This window comes from Melanostigma gelatinosum (genome assembly GCF_949748355.1).
Source record: "Melanostigma gelatinosum genome assembly, chromosome: 21".
NCBI lineage: Eukaryota > Metazoa > Chordata > Actinopteri > Perciformes > Zoarcidae > Melanostigma > Melanostigma gelatinosum.
Window position 1 is genome coordinate 5,098,192 of NC_136654.1, and position 16,004 is coordinate 5,114,195.

General features: G+C 42.1%; 1 protein-coding gene across 1 annotated transcript in view; it reads right to left on the reverse strand.

The window, feature by feature from the left end:
* Nucleotides 1-14,896, reverse strand: part of LOC306794976 (heparan sulfate glucosamine 3-O-sulfotransferase 6) — a 41,809-nt gene extending 26,913 nt beyond the window's left edge. The window contains exon 1 of the mRNA XM_079293276.1: nt 14,097-14,896. Within this exon, the coding sequence (XP_079149402.1) occupies nt 14,097-14,617 (521 nt within the window). The 5' untranslated portion in view covers nt 14,618-14,896. The remainder of the gene's footprint in view (nt 1-14,096) is intronic.
* Nucleotides 14,897-16,004: the final 1,108 nt, after the last annotated feature.

Below are 16,004 nucleotides of genomic sequence, written 5' to 3' on the forward strand. Positions count from 1 at the left end.
AAAGTCAAAGATGCAGGCGTGGCACGTTTGTACGTTATGGCGCCTGGATGGAGGCCGTGGATGTCCATCCACCTTGGCCCCTCCCAGTAGGCGTTGGTTTCCATCAGTGTGAGTGAGATTTTGAGGCGAGAGGTCCTAATAAAGAGTGTGTATGAAGAAGCCGGGCTCAGCTGGGGCGGTGGCCCTCGCTTGAATCTCACTGTCTATTGTGTCTTCCTTATCTTCTCTAAAGATGGCTGCCTGTTCCTTGTGTCGCAGTTAAATAAGTAACCTTTCACCTGCTTCTCTCTGGCCTTGCTGTGTTGTGAGCACTGTATAAGTGATTAATAGAGCTGTATATAAACTAATGGTTATTAAAACTACAAATATGCTAGTGATTAATTAAACTGTATATAAGTCAATTGCTACTTAAAGCTGCATATTAACTAGCTGTTAATTAAGCTGTATATAAGCTAATTTTCTCAACACTGTCCCCACCGTAACCTCACCCATCCCCCACTCCTTCGGTCACGATCAGCATGAGGGAGCTCTGAGGCTCGGCCTGGTCTGCAGCCGTTGTTAATAACTTAGACAGGTAATAGTAATTACTAAAACGGAAGGATTACATAAAATACCTGCTTAAGTTGAGACTTTATTACTCAACTAGAATTTTGTATAAAGTATGTAAAAAAAATTTTTTTTTATTAAAAAAGGACATTGAAATGAAACAAGCATTTCTAATGAAGTTAAGTAATAGAAGCATTTTTGAACGATTAAAAAATTATACAAACATTGATATTCATAAAATAGAAACTACAACTATTTACAAGCCATTGTATTCAACATAAGTATTTATATGTGTATTTAACTAACATATTATGAATTTACGATGCAAAATAGTATTCAAAAGTATAGTACTCACACAAGAATACAAAAAATAGATTTCTTAAGAGCTCTCATCATTATTATTTCATAGTGAAGAATAAAGGTAACGAGACTACCAGTGCTAACACTTCTATCCAGTAACAATCAGTCCTCCACTATGACCTCTTTTTCGTCCTGGTGTGACGCTGTTAACTGGAATTGGGGCCTGTCTACAACATATTAAAAAAACAGGGCTCTGACATCTTCAGAAGTAAAAGATGGTCTGATCTCATCAAGAGTACGACAGGGTGTACAGCTTAGGGACATGTACCCCATGCTGAAGTCTGAGTTTGATACAGGCAAAAATCTGTTCTAGATAATCTAGAGGGATTCTTTCCAGGTGGTCCTATTGTAGGCCTTGTCCACAATGTGTGTGCACAATCTGGGGGTTCTAGGACCCATATTTGAGAAATTATGGCCATTCTTGCATATGCCAAAATATAAGTGAATAAGGCCCCAATTAAGCCCAATTAAGCCCTTTGTGGCTGTTTTTGGGGACCTTAACTTGCAGCTATGAGGCCCAGATTATAGGTGTGTAATGGTGACGAGCCCCTCTTTCAGGCAGAAAAGGATTTAAAACCCTACCCCTTTTTAAAGTATAAAAAGTTTGAGAAAAGACTGGTAAAATCTGGATTTTGACCACTTTTTAATATTGATCAATTTTAAAACACTTGTCAATGGCCTTCTTTGATGAAATTCACATATGATGGACAAAACAGGACCCTCTTCAAGGTTCAATTGGATTCAAGTCGTTAGCATGCTGCTACCGGAAGTTAGCTTTCCCAAGGTTCTACAGATATCTCGCTTTAGATCCTGCATCACCTTATCATAGGCGACTGATTTATGCAAAAATCAGGCAGTTCCAACCTTTCACTACGATTTAATGGCCCGTTTCTCACTTGCCAAAACAGGCCGAAAGATGAGGTCATATGCCTCAATTTTGACCTTTGGGGCTGTTTTTGGGGACCTTAACTTGCAGCTACGAGGCCCAGATTATAGGTGTGTAATGGTGACGAGCCCCTCTTTGAAGGAGAAAATGAATCAAATCTCTACTTTAAATTAAAGTGGACATTTTGAGAGAAAAGACTGTTGAAGGCCATGTCGGAACATAAGTGTCATCTGGGTAGAGATATCCATAGTTCACTATGGGAAAAGTGTTTGGAATGTGCCATTGAGTTTCATACCATTTAACGATGGGGTAAAGATGGAATGACTGTGAAAATTTCACGGTCCTAGCCCATTGTTTTATGGGGTAATTAGGCCAAATAACTTTAAAATGAAGAAAAATGCCATATATTACTACGGGAAAAGTGTACCGAACTTCCTATTGATTTTCATACCACGTGGTTTGTGGCCAAGGGCCAACTGACCGTGAAAATTTCAGCGTGCTAGCCCATTGCTTTCTAGGGGTATTAACTGAACGTCTATTTAAGCCAAATAAATGCTAAATGCCATGAATCACTATGGGAAAACTGTACAGAATTTCCCGTTGATATTCAGACCATTTCATCTTGGGGCAGAGGGTGACTTAATGTGAAAATTTCAGCCTCCTAGCCCATTGTTTTCTAGGTGTCTAGGCAGAATTGAGTCAAAAGGCCGTAATTTCTACGTGTACGGAGTTTACCATAGCAGAAAGTGTACCATCGCAGAAAGTGTATGGAATTTCCCATTGATTTTCATACCACATGGTCTTTGGCCAAAGGTCGACTGACTGTTAAACTGTCAGGGTCCTAGCCCATTGCTTTCTATGGGAATTTTGGCCGAGTTCGGTGAGAAATCCATAATTCACTATGGGAAAAGTGTTTGGAATTTCCCCTTGATTTTCATACCACATGGTCATTGGCCAAAGGTCGACTGACCGTTCAATTTTCAGGGTCCTAGCCCATTGCTTTCTATGGGAATTTGGGCCGAGTTCGTGAGAAATCCATAATTCACTATAGGAAAAGTGTTTGGAATTTCCCCTTGATTTTCATACCACATGGTCATCGGCCAAAGGTCGACTGACCGTTCAATTTTAAGGGTCCTAGCCCATTGCTTTCTATGGGAATTTGGGCCGAGTTCGGTGACAAATCCATGGTTCACCCATCTCATCCAGTTCACCCAGTTCACCCATCTCACCCAGTTCACCCATCTCACCCAGTTCACAATATCCCATCAAATTCAACCATGTTGTGAGAAGTTATGACTAGTTGACGGATGGGCCGTTTGGGTAATCACTTTCCATTCATTTTATCGTTCAAAATGCCCCATTCAAATATAGGCCAACTGCCCCTCTTCCCGCGCAGGCATGCTAAGTGCTAGGGAGTCCCATCCAACTTGAATGTGCCTCATTGGGGCCTGTCTACAACATATTAAAAAAGCAGGGCTCTGACATCTTCAGAAGTAAAAGTTGGTCTAATCTCACCAAGAGTACGACAGGGTGTACAGTTTAAGGACGTGTACCCCATGCTGAAGTCTGAGTTTTATACAGGCAAAAATCTTTTCTAGATAATCTAGAGGGATTTTATTCAGGTGATCCTATTGTAGGCCTAGTCCACAATGTGTGTCCACAATATGTGGGTTCTGGGATCCATATTTGAGAAGTTATGGCCATTCTTGCATATGTCAAAAAATCCACGAATATAAGGGATTAAGGCCCCAATTAAGCCCTTTGTGGCTGTTTTTGGGGACCTTAACTTGCAGTTACGACGTCCAGATTATAGGAATGTAATGGTGACGAGCCCCTCTTTGAAGGAGAAAAGGATTCAAAACTCTACCCCGTTTTAAAGTATAAAAAGTTAGAGAAAAGACTGGTGTAAACTGGCTTTCGGCCACTTGGGAAGATAAGTGTCATTTGGTTCGAATCCTTTCTGTTGGGTGAAATAAACACAGTCCATTTCCAATTGATATTCGCACTATTTAATCTGTGGGCAAAGGTCGACTGGCTGTGAAAATTTCAGGGTCCTAGCCCGTTCTCTATGCGAATTTAGGCCGACTTAGGTCAAAAATCCATAGTTCACTATGGAGAAAGTGTTTTGAATTTCCACTTGATTTTCATAACACGTGGTCTTTGGCCAAAGGTCGACTGGCTGTGAAAATTTCAGGGTCCTAGCCCATTGTTCTCTATGCGAATTTAGGCCGACTTAGGTCAAAAATCCATAGTTCACTATGGAGAAAGTGTTTGGAATTTCCACTTGATTTTCATACCACGTGGTCTTTGGCCAAAGGTCGACTGGCTGTGAAAATTTCAGGGTCCTAGCCCGTTGTTCTCTATGCAAATTTAGGCCGACTTAGGTCAGAAATCCATAGTTCACTATGGAGAAAGTGTTTGGAATTTCCACTTGATTTTCATACCACGTGGTCTTTGGCCAAAGGTCGACTGGCTGTGAAAATTTCAGGGTCCTAGCCCGTTGTTCTCTATGCAAATTTAGGCCGACTTAGGTCAAAAATCCATAGTTCACTATGGAGAAAGTGTTTTGAATTTCCACTTGATTTTCATAACACGTGGTCTTTGGCCAAAGGTCGACTGGCTGTGAAAATTTCAGGGTCCTAGCCCATTGTTCTCTATGCGAATTTAGGCCGACTTAGGTCAAAAATCCGTAGTTCACTATGGAGAAAGTGTTTGGAATTTCCACTTGATTTTCATACCACGTGGTCTTTGGCCAAAGGTCGACTGGCTGTGAAAATTTCAGGGTCCTAGCCCGTTGTTCTCTATGCAAATTTAGGCCGACTTAGGTCAAAAATCCATAGTTCACTATGGAGAAAGTGTTTGGAATTTCCACTTCATTTTCATACCATTTAATGAATGGGCAAAGCTTGAATTTCTATGAAAATATCAGCCTCCTAGCCCATTCTTTTCTGGGGAAATTAGGCCAAATAAAGTCAAGATAAAGTCAAAATGCCATAAATTACTACGGGAAAAGTGTACGGAATTTCCCATTGATTTTCATACCACTCAATCTATGTGGAAAGATTGAATTACTGTGAAATTGTCAGCATGCTAGCCCATTGCTTTCTAGGGGGTATTAACTGAATGTCTATTTAAGCCAAATTAATGCAAAATGCCATAAATCACTACGGGAAACTGTACAGAACTTTGGAAAATCGTAACTCGGCAACCGGAGGTCCCAAGGGAACGCCGCTTGCCTACCTTAGACAAGAGAACATACTACACACTACATTTTTAGCGGCGCTCCTTCCGTCCGGAAGGGCGGGACAAAAAGTCAGGGTTTTCATCCCTACCCCCAATGCAACGTTGCTCCAAGTGTCCCGGGACCCCTAAGGCTGACTAGGCTGATAAGGATTCATGTCTAAACTAAATATTTGCTTTGGTAACATTGCGGGTCAAGCTGCAGGGTATCAAACTTATGATGGTAAGCTAGCTAAGCTAACTGCACCTTATGTTGCTTGACAACAGGTTGCAGTGTGTCGGCTTAACTTACTAAAGTTGCACAAATGTGAGTTCCCTTGAAATAATGACCCGTTCTTCCTATAGTATATATATAGTGTTGTGCGCAAGGGTTTTATCCTCAGATTCCATGCATTAGATCAGAAGGTCACCTGGAGGTCACCTGAAGGAATATTCAAAGTAAGAGTTAAAAATGAGGCCTGTAGCCACCATATAGCTAGTTGTTACAAAACAACTTACAATGAGCTTTGCTAGCTACAAGGGGTGCCACCATAGAAATACATTTTACGGTTTTCCGTGGTCTATTGAAGAGTTAGTTGTTATAATGACAACGCACGTCTGTGTGGCTAAGTGTTGTTGCAGCTTGGAAGAGAGCAGACTTAGCTCCAGAGACAGATGGCTAGCTACTGAGCTAGGTAGCTTATCTTTCTCCTGAGCAGGCAGGGAGTTATTCCATTATTTACATGTATCACAGGCTTTGTCTGACCTTTTGTTTCTTCTGGAAATGTTTGCCCTGTAAAATCATACTAAGCATACTTAAGCACGGTGCAAAAACACTGGCACTGCACTGTTATGAATTGCCATCATGATTCATCCAGAGAAACTGATATGAAGAGGTCAGAAAAGCATTATGAGCTCGCAGCTGCTTGTGAGAACTGCTGGTGCGAAAAATAAATCATGGTACACCAAAGAGTGAAATGTAGAAGGGCCCACTTTCAGCACCAGCCAGATGAGTAGCAACTTGGGTGGCTAATTTTCTGTAAATAGGGAAGCATTCAACTGGCTAGTTAGCTAGCTTGCTAATTCCACTATGCTTAAATGCTTCACTAGTTACAGAAGATGGTCACAACAGCGGGCTGGTGGCCAGCAGCATCGCTGGGTCTAACAGTCCCTCGCCCTAACTCCCTATACAGAAAGTTTATCTCTTAGCTTTTGCAGCGTTATCTATGGTCGTAATAGTGGTCCAAAATGATGTCAAACTGCATACTTCTGCATACTTCTGCATAAGTCAAAAATATTCAAATATCCTTGGAGGACAACCAAACCCAAACTATCCTAGTATATTTTATTCAATGTAGAAATTCACGACTCTTTATCCTGCTGCGTAATATATCCTGTCTGATATGCTGCTCCTAAAACCTGAATAAATAGCTCACACCCTGTTGATTTCAGGCTGAAGGCATCGTACAGTAAAATATGTTTTAGAGTGATACTATAGGCTACAAATAACAGGAAAGCACTTTAAGTATTAACACTATGGGTAAATATACAAGCACACCACCGTAACCCTATACTGTTTCAGTTGGCGTATTATAGACCTACTATAGAAGATGCATAGCATTTGAATAGTATAATAATAGAACGATCAAATCAAAAACTGACACAGAATGCTATAACATGCTTAAAGATATAATAAATAAATAATTCAATTAATTTTGTAGAGTCCAAAATCATAAAACATAAATAAATAAGGAGCAAGACATTGCTGACACCAGCCCACACACACGCCAACAAGTGAATGAATAATGGGAGTAATGGGACTTATTTTTCTCCGACTTCAAGAACGGCATCTGGCTATATCAATGTGCTTTCCCACGCTGTACAAGAGTGTGTGGATGAAGCATTAAGTTGCGACTCTCTATGCTTTGTGATGTTACTACTCCCCTTGTCTTTTCAGTCATTACTGCAAAACCTCTCCTCAGTGAGTCCGCAACTTGCCATATGTAGTTTACACGGAGATTAGCCTAATATAACGATCGCAATAGTAAGTGTACACATGAAAATGGCCGCCCCTCAAACCATCCTGCTGTATTGATTTAAAGGAAAATGTCTTTTCTACTCCTATTTTATGTTTATGGATACAACTCTAAACCTGCATTTGTCTGTTATCATCAATATCATTGTCATTGAACAGTGAGCACTGTTTAAAAGTTAGCTTTAAAAAAGCAGTGCAACAAAACAAGACCTTATGGATCTTACACCTCTGACATGGCAAAATAAATCAAATATAGACTATTATTATAATTGTTGTTGTTATTGTCAATAATATCAATGATGAGATAATGAATTGTGGTAAAATATCATTAAAATTGTATGGAAGAAACTTAAAACAGGCATTTTACATGAGAAATATATAGACAATATACATTATGGTTATCGTTGTTTTCATGCAAATTTTTAAAAAACTATAGCAATATAAATAATATCAATATTAATATTAAGTATTTATTTATTTATACATATATTTATTTTTTATCAAATGTAGCATTTCATTCATGCTTATCTTTGGTCAAAAAGACACATTTAAAGTGTATTCCCAAACTGTAATACTACTTTTGACCAATAGGGGGCAATAGAGAGTGGACAAACAGCGATACACACTTCAAGAACAGCCTACCTCATGGGGACTGCAGTACTAGTGTGTATACACTAGGGGAGCATTCATACACACACACACACATTTTTTTCTTAAAAATGGTTTCCAGGGGACTTCTGAGAAAACTACATGGGGCATGTCTAGACACTGTTCTGAAGCTTGTAGGAGGGGTTTGCCAGTGGGGACCTCAGTTTTTGTCCCCACGGTGACACGAGTCCCCATGGGTCTGTGTGCAGTCAGGTCAAAGTCCCCACCGGGATACAAAGACAAACACACACACACACACACACACACACACACACACACACACACACAGTCACTGGGTGTGGGTTTGAGTATCTGTCCGCCCATCAAAACCAAACAGCAGTAACTGTATGAATGTAACTGTCAGTATCTCTTTCAATGAGAAAAATTATTTACATTTTATTTATATAGCGCCAACTCATATAATAGACGTTATCTCAGGGAATGTTCCACATTCCACTTTGCAAAATGATCTTTATAATAACGTGATTGAGAAAGTGAGACGATATTGTACTCAGATCCGCTCTTCAACGTAAAACTGTTGAATAAAAAGAGCAAGAAGAGAGCCGAACTAAAGAGTAACTCCAATCCATGAGCATCATGAGCTGATCATTTAGAACACATCGTACAGTAGATCTTAAAACGGTGATTGATTCGTTGATAAGTTGATTCCTTTTCAATTTTGGAAACAACTATTTTGGTAATTAATCTTTAGTCATTTTTTTTTTATCCCCAAAAAGATGCCAAACTTAGGCTACTCCCAGCTTCTCAGTTTTGAGGGCTTTAGGTTTCATTTTGTGTTTCATATCATTTTAAACTCGACATTTTTGGGCTTTTTGATTGTTGGTTGAACAAAACTTTACTATTTTCAAACATTTTAGAAACAAAAATCTGCACCATCATTTTCTCGTCAAATATTTTGTCCGTCATTTTAATTCGGCTAAAATGTCCGAATCACTATCACACCTCTTTGGTGATGATGTTGTGATGATGCAGAAGCTCTTTTACTGCATTTGATGTCATCTTAAATTCGGATTTAAACACCAGCAGATGATGTGAAGTGATCGGGGACAAAACCCCCCACAGTCCTCGTTCTGCACCAGTTCAATGGAAGCTAATGTGAAGTTTGACAAGTCAAGTCACCTTTCAAAGTTACAAACTTACTTATATTGTGTTACTGTTCCACAGAGCTCAGCAAGGAAACCTTCTCTGTTCAAACACAGAGAGGTCATTTTCACATTGACTGCATTAAGAGGAGAACAAAAAGGAGGTCGAGAGGAAGTAAAAGCAAATGACGGAGAGAGGAGGAGGAAGCAGAAAGATGATTCCTTTGTTGTGGTCCATTCAACATTTCAGCTTGTCAGTCATCCTGATCTCTGTCTGTTTAACAAGAAGAAGCAGACTTTGATGAGCGAGCAAAAGCAACGGCATGTCCTGATCCTGTTACTTAAAATGCACACTCTCAGTCTGATAGTCTGCAATTACAGACCAATAGACGATTGAAATTAAAATTGGTGATAAACAACACGCACCCCTGTGTTTCTGCGCCCTGTAGCTGTGACTGAAGGGTTGTGAGGTTCATAGTTTGCCTCTCATCGTGCATCCCGTTCCATTATTTCTGATTGGACGAGACGCGGCATGCTGGGAGTCTAAAGGTCGTCCAATGACGAGCTGTCAAAATATTGACGACTGAGTTGGACCAAACCTTTTTTTTTCTACCAGTAAAAATCCATACCTGTCCTGCACCAATTTATCAAGTCATGTTTGATTATATGTTCATACTTTTTCTAAACTTCATTTACATATTAATTCTGACAAAAAAACATTTAAATGGAAATAGCAGCATGTGTCATGTCATGTTTATTAGCTCTGACAGACGTGCCGGATGGTGTTGCTCATGTTTATGCATAAACCGACTACTTTTTCCTCCCCGCGCTGATGTGGCTTAAAATACTCCCAACGCATTCAGCCCTGTCTTCGGCACAAAGCCTTCTTTCTTCCAGCAAGATCTATACATTTCCTATTTTTTTTTTATTTTTTTTTACAAATTCTTGCTTGAAAGCCACTCTTTCCCTTCTGAAAAAAAATCTGCAACATGCAGCTCCCGAGAATGCGATCAGAGAGGAATTCAACCGGAGAATCCCCTGTGAATGGTAGAAAAGTCTGACAGGAACTAAAACCAGGACATTCCTGTCGAGGTAGCTGAATCGTACGACGCGCTTCCTGAGAGAGAGAAGAGACGATGAGACAAAGAAATGAGTCGATAAGGACAGAGATCTAGAGACAGAGAGAAAGAAACATCGACTCGAAGGTGAGCTGCTGTACCAGGAGCGAGGACTCGTCCGCTGGCTTTACATTACACAGTTTGAGTGAACCTGAACAAGCCAATAAATCCACCACCGGCAACACTCACACTGTGAGGTATAAATGTCAGCAGTGGAAGGGAGTAACAGCTCCTTGTCAACAAGATTGAATATTCAGAAGTTAATTCATTTCTGCTGCAACAGGGCGATAAAGGCAGAGGGAGGGAGATCAATAGAGAGAACCTATTTTAGGTGATCGATATCGGGAGATGACATTTATATCTCCTGGATATTTACAGCGTCAAGAAAAGGTGTACAAACGGGGGGGGGGGGGGAGCGGCCGGAAAAGCAGGTCGAGCCGAAGCAGCGCGGATGAATCCGAGCTCACGACACATGCTCACACTCACTTTGCACGCCATGGCTGTGTAAACCCTCATCCTCCACCACCAAACCACAGAATCGTTTCCAGTTGATGGCGAAGCCAAGGCTTTTCCACATGCAAGCATTCTTTTTTTTTCTCCGACAATTTGCCAAATGCTTCCTTTAAGGATGTCCATGTGTTTTACTTGGTCACCGGCTGAAGACGTGGGGGCCAAGGCTCCCTCTCCCGGCTCAAAGGCGCAGACAGCGCTTTGACATGAGGAGCTCTGTCAGAGAATACATGTTTTGAGTGATACTTTCCAGCCCGGCTCCAGATGATATTGTTGGCTTTGCATATACAAACGCTTCTGTTTCAAATTGATATGTGATTCACCGGGTACTTAACGTGTAATTACACCAAATGAATACTATTTTTATAACAACATATGATATCTGGAAGTACGGAGGAGGCAGGAGGGCAACAAGGGAGGGAGGAAAGGACTGTAGGAAGGCACAGGGATGTGTCTACTACAACACATGGGGACAGGTCGACATTGAGATTTGTCAATCAATTCGGAGAGAGGGCTTTGTCGCCTCAATGCAAACACATGCCGCTTTCGAGCATATTGCTGAAACGATTCCGTCAAATTTTTTGGGGAGAACAGTCTCTGAGTCGTATCCGACTCAATACGTGGATATATTTTATACAATCAACTTTTTTTTTTACTGATAAGATGACTTACTCCACAATCTTTCCACGTCCTCCATGGCAAAAAAAACAATCGCTTTGACTCTTGGTGCTTGTAAGTAGGCCATAAGTGAACTACGCCGCCCCTGGGTACAATAAGCTTCCCTTATAGCAGTAAAGGTTGAGTTGCAGGAATACTGAAGACAAGAGGGTGGCTGCTGCTCTTGGCTGATGCTTCACAAGTCCTTGTTTAACTGCGACCGGGGGCCTAATCCCTCTCAGCAACTCCGCACGTCCCTCAGCTGTCCGTGTTAATGCCTGACCTGTCACGACACTGGTCCAATTCACACAGTGTTGACACGAGCTGTCTGCGGATTAGTACGGAGCAAAAACACATGTTTCATTACGCCTTCAAAAGAGAACGGAGAGGGAGGGAACAAAAGAGAAGTGAACGCGTCATGTCTGTGTTCAGAGAGCACAAGGTGAGGTCAGTTTGCGCAGCGCAAGTACCTCATTGTGCAAAGCAATGGCATCATTTCCAACGGAGAGAGCGGGAGGTAGCATTGTGTACTGATTTTTCCGCCAGGTTATGCAGCCAAAAGTTGAACTAAATTGACCTTTGACCCACGCTGACCTCCATCACGTTGCGGGCCAATGAGATTTTTGGCACTGGAAGGATTCTGAAGGTATGACGGCCATGATTTACTCAAGAGAGGAGACGCGGCAGAAAAAAGTTAATTTGTGCTTTTCTGAATTCAGAGGTTCCGTAAATCTGATCCCATCGGGAAAAATCTGAAGCCTGGCAGAAAAGATGAGATGGGGATACGAGGTTAGAGAATACATTTTGAGATTGTTCAGTAGTCTAGTCCCTGTAGTCTATAATATCAGACAGCTGCTGCTTCGTAGGGTTATTTCCTGTCAAATACTTCGGGGGAGACATGACAGTCTCACAGTTAACCTCTTAGGGCAGGAATGATAGAAAAAAAGCATGAAAAAGGGACACGTTTTGTGAAAATGGTGTAAAATGTTTGGGGTCAAATTTCCACATCCAAGAAAACTTTTTAATAGCGTCACCTTCACATTAAATGCTGAAATTGTGGATTATTTGTGCATCATTTTACATTCCCTCAGCGTGAGATCTGAAATATTACTCAATTGATTCGTTGACCCACGGACGACACTTATTTGTCCAGCAACACTGCCAACCATTCACTGATGTTGGTTGCTCAAGTGTCTGCTGATTGTATGATAGGTAACTTGATGTATTTGGATTATGGACTAAAATCACTCATAACTGTATCATCATCACACATGCATTGGACATGCAGCAGGAAAACCCCGTCCTCCTCCTCCTCTTCCTGAAAACCACACTGAAGAAGCAACACACACGCACACACACTTGAATCTCTGATGTCGCTCAGTGCTGTTCCACCTGAGCCTCGCAGGGAACCAATCATTACCCGGCTGTATTGATCTCTCACAGCCTCTCTCTGTCTTCTTCTCTCAAACCCCGTTTTTCCCCCCTACACCTCCAAAGTTCTCTCTCTCTCTCTTCTAGTCTCTTCATCAAACCGTCATTTACTCCCCGGATCTTTTTTTCCTTATTCTCCCTCTGTAATGGTGTTCCCCTGTCCCTCCCTCTCCGTCTCTTCTCCGCTCATCCCCGTTCTATCAGATATCAGTCATTTCCAGCCTAAAAACACGGCGGTTCCTCTGACCACGGCTGCTTAAAAGCATTCTTTAAAGCACTTTTTAGTTCATCAACGAAGACTAATGAATCTCTCTGCATGCTGCTGTCCTGAAAACAACTTCACGTGTCTGAGTTTTATTGTAAAAATGTATGGAAAAAGAAATACGTCTGTCAATCTTTTAAAAAAAAAACACATTTCGGCTGATCCTCAAGCAAACACCTGACAGAGGGGTCATCCACACTACCACCGTCCACAACAACCCATCCTCCCTCTGTGATCAGGCTGGCGGTGAGGCCCTCCAGGGACCAACATTGGACACTTAGGGAAGCAGCGCGTCAGCTCAATAAACAACAATTTATTGGCAGGGGACTGAATACGCTGCCATCCTTGGAGGCTATCAGCGGAGCGTCTTATTGGTGCTGAGGGATATTAATGAAGAGGAGAGAGAGAGAGAGACTGACCATGCATGAGATGATGCATTTGCAGGCACCACAACATGCTTCACGTGGGCTAATGAGTGCAGAAGTATTTGAAATAGCTCTGCTGCTGTTACGTCATGCTCGGGCCACTAATATGTCGTCATTTACTGTTTTAAAGTCACTGGAAAACACACCATAATAAGCAGACGACAGCATGTGAAGAGGCCACCTGAAGCGCCGAGATTAGTTTAAAAAAAAGAGTGGAAAAAAAAGGTTCTTGACATGTATGGCACTAAAAAGTGGAAAAAATTAACTGCTCACATCTCAATTTTAAATCCTCATACTGTATCCCCACCATTTATTCACGTTTATGTTTCAACACTCTTTTCAGTTTGAGGATGAAACTGATTCCAAAGACACACAGTGAGATTTAACTTTGTTCAGACGTTAGCCACCCCGACGAGATCTACGAAACACTGATGTGCAATTGTTGATGATGAAAAATAGCTATAATGCACATTACAGAGAAGAAGTCATAATAAATCTTGAAGAATCTAAAGAAGAAGAGGGGTCTTTGGGGGGTGCACATGTTGCAATGCATGACCTGATTTCACTACCAGACAATGTATAACCCAACAGGAATAAGATCATTACATCGTTGAGTTCATTCACATTGAATCAATTCCTCCAGCTTAATGAACTGGAAAATTAAAAAAAGGCTTCTGTGCATCTTGAGGGAGAAAGGGAAAAGTCTAGCTTCTGGAAAGTGAAAGTAAGCAGCTTTAACTCCTAATCAGGCATCCTTGACTTCTGCCCTGACCTTTGACCCTCACAGTTCATTACTCCGGCAATTTCCTCGTTTCGAGACAGCAGGGAACCGCCTGATTTCCAGTAAATATTTAATTGATTGGTGTATCATTGAGTATAAATAACAAACTGCCTACCTGTACCAGCCCAGTCCCTTGTCGTAGAAGCGGTCAAAGAAGTGCGGCTCAGAGCCGACGGCTCTCACGTCCGGATGGATGCGCAGGAACTCCAGCAGAGCCCGCGTGCCACCTTTCTTCACCCCGATGATGATGGCCTGGGGGAACTTTTTGCTGCCGAAATTGTTGGCTATAGAGATGTTGTTCGGTGGAGCGTCTCTGTTCGACAAGTCCGACAGCTGCTCGCGGACGACCTGAGACGCGTTATACGCGCCGAGCTGCTGCGCTGACAGCTCGTGTCCATCATCGACGGTGATTCTGTGTTGAATATTGCTTTGCTGGTCGTAAACGGGCCTGGGCAAGGAGTCACAGTAACCGTTGAGGCAGTAAAATAGGTAAGTGAAGAGAATGAGCATGGCCAAGAAGACGGACAGCTTGGACTGCACCCGCAGGTGTCCAAAGTTGAACGCAGCTCTCCATTTACTACATCCCATGAGTCGCACTCCAGAGCACGAGGACACAACGCAGGAAACATGCCACATCAAAAGACTTCATACTTCTAAAAGTCCCCTCCGTGCTTTTTCAAAAAAAATAATTTAAAAAATCACAGCGCTCGTGCCACAACAGCAAGTGGCGCAAAACATGCTCCCCCGCGCGTAAAGTAGCTCTGCATGTTCCTCAGTTTATTTCGCTCGCCCTTTGACTCTCTCTCTCTCTCTCCTCTCACTTTCTCTCGTCAGCTCGTTATCGACTTGTAGCTATTTTTCAAGAACTCGAGAAAAGTCCCAGCGAGGCTCAGCTGAGAGGTGGCTGTGCGTTAACTTCCCGCAGCGCTCCGTGCTTTCTGTGCGCTCCCGTGGTTCCTCGGCAGGCAGCGACAATCCTTTTCCCGTCTGACTGCCAAATCCACGCCCTGTTTCTCAAACACACGCCCCTTCCATCCTCGGCCCGTGCGACACTACAATAACAGCGAGCAATGATTAACTTTGCACCCACTCCAAGATGTCAGAGAGGGAGAATCTCTCATAGCCTAAACATCTAATTATTTTCAGTCATTAGTTTAATTGCATTTAATGCTTCGAAAGAGGAGGGAAATATCTGGAACATGATGAAGCGGGGATATTAGTTTTGATTGCGGACTGAGGATGCAATTCCTCCTTTAAATAATCCACTTTGAGACAGTCTGAGCTCCGGGTTGTTTCTTGCCCAAATTGCTCGCTGGGGACGGGGCTCGTGTCCACCTGCTGTCTGCTGGCCCTCCTGACCACACACCACCATGGAGCCAGGCATGACGCACACATTTAGCCTTTACACTCCTGCCCGACAGGGACAGACAGGTGTCATCAGCTTCCTCTTATTTCTTTCTCCCTGTGTGTGTGTGTGTGCGCGCGCGCGTGCGTGTGTGTGTGTGTGTGAGACCAGTTAACTGATAATAGACTCAGACCATCATCAGTCTCTCTCCACAATTCTTTGCAGTGTCGGTAAATATTGATAAATAATTAATAATTAAGACCAAAACAACAATTCAATATATATATATATATTTTTAAACATTCGCAAGAGTTTAATTCAGTAACAAAGCAATTAGCCGTCATATGAGACAATTGCTGATATGCTGGTTTTTGGAACCAGATCCTATTTACGTCCTGGAAATCGAGACATTTGTTCCTGAATCTTGCCAAGAAAGCCTCAGGACACAGATTATATTTTCAGCGATGACACGGACGAGATGAAATGTCCGGATCGCTCCCTCCTTGTGATACCGGTGTACTGGAGGTGTAGCCTGCTGCAGTGAAAAAGATAAAGTCAGCCCTGTTTTATTTGTGCAACCTTTCTCCCTTGGGAACTGTCTGCTCTTTTTGATTCATATTATGAATCCATATGGTCCCAATATTTCCCTGCAGAACTGCACACATGATATGTGACGAA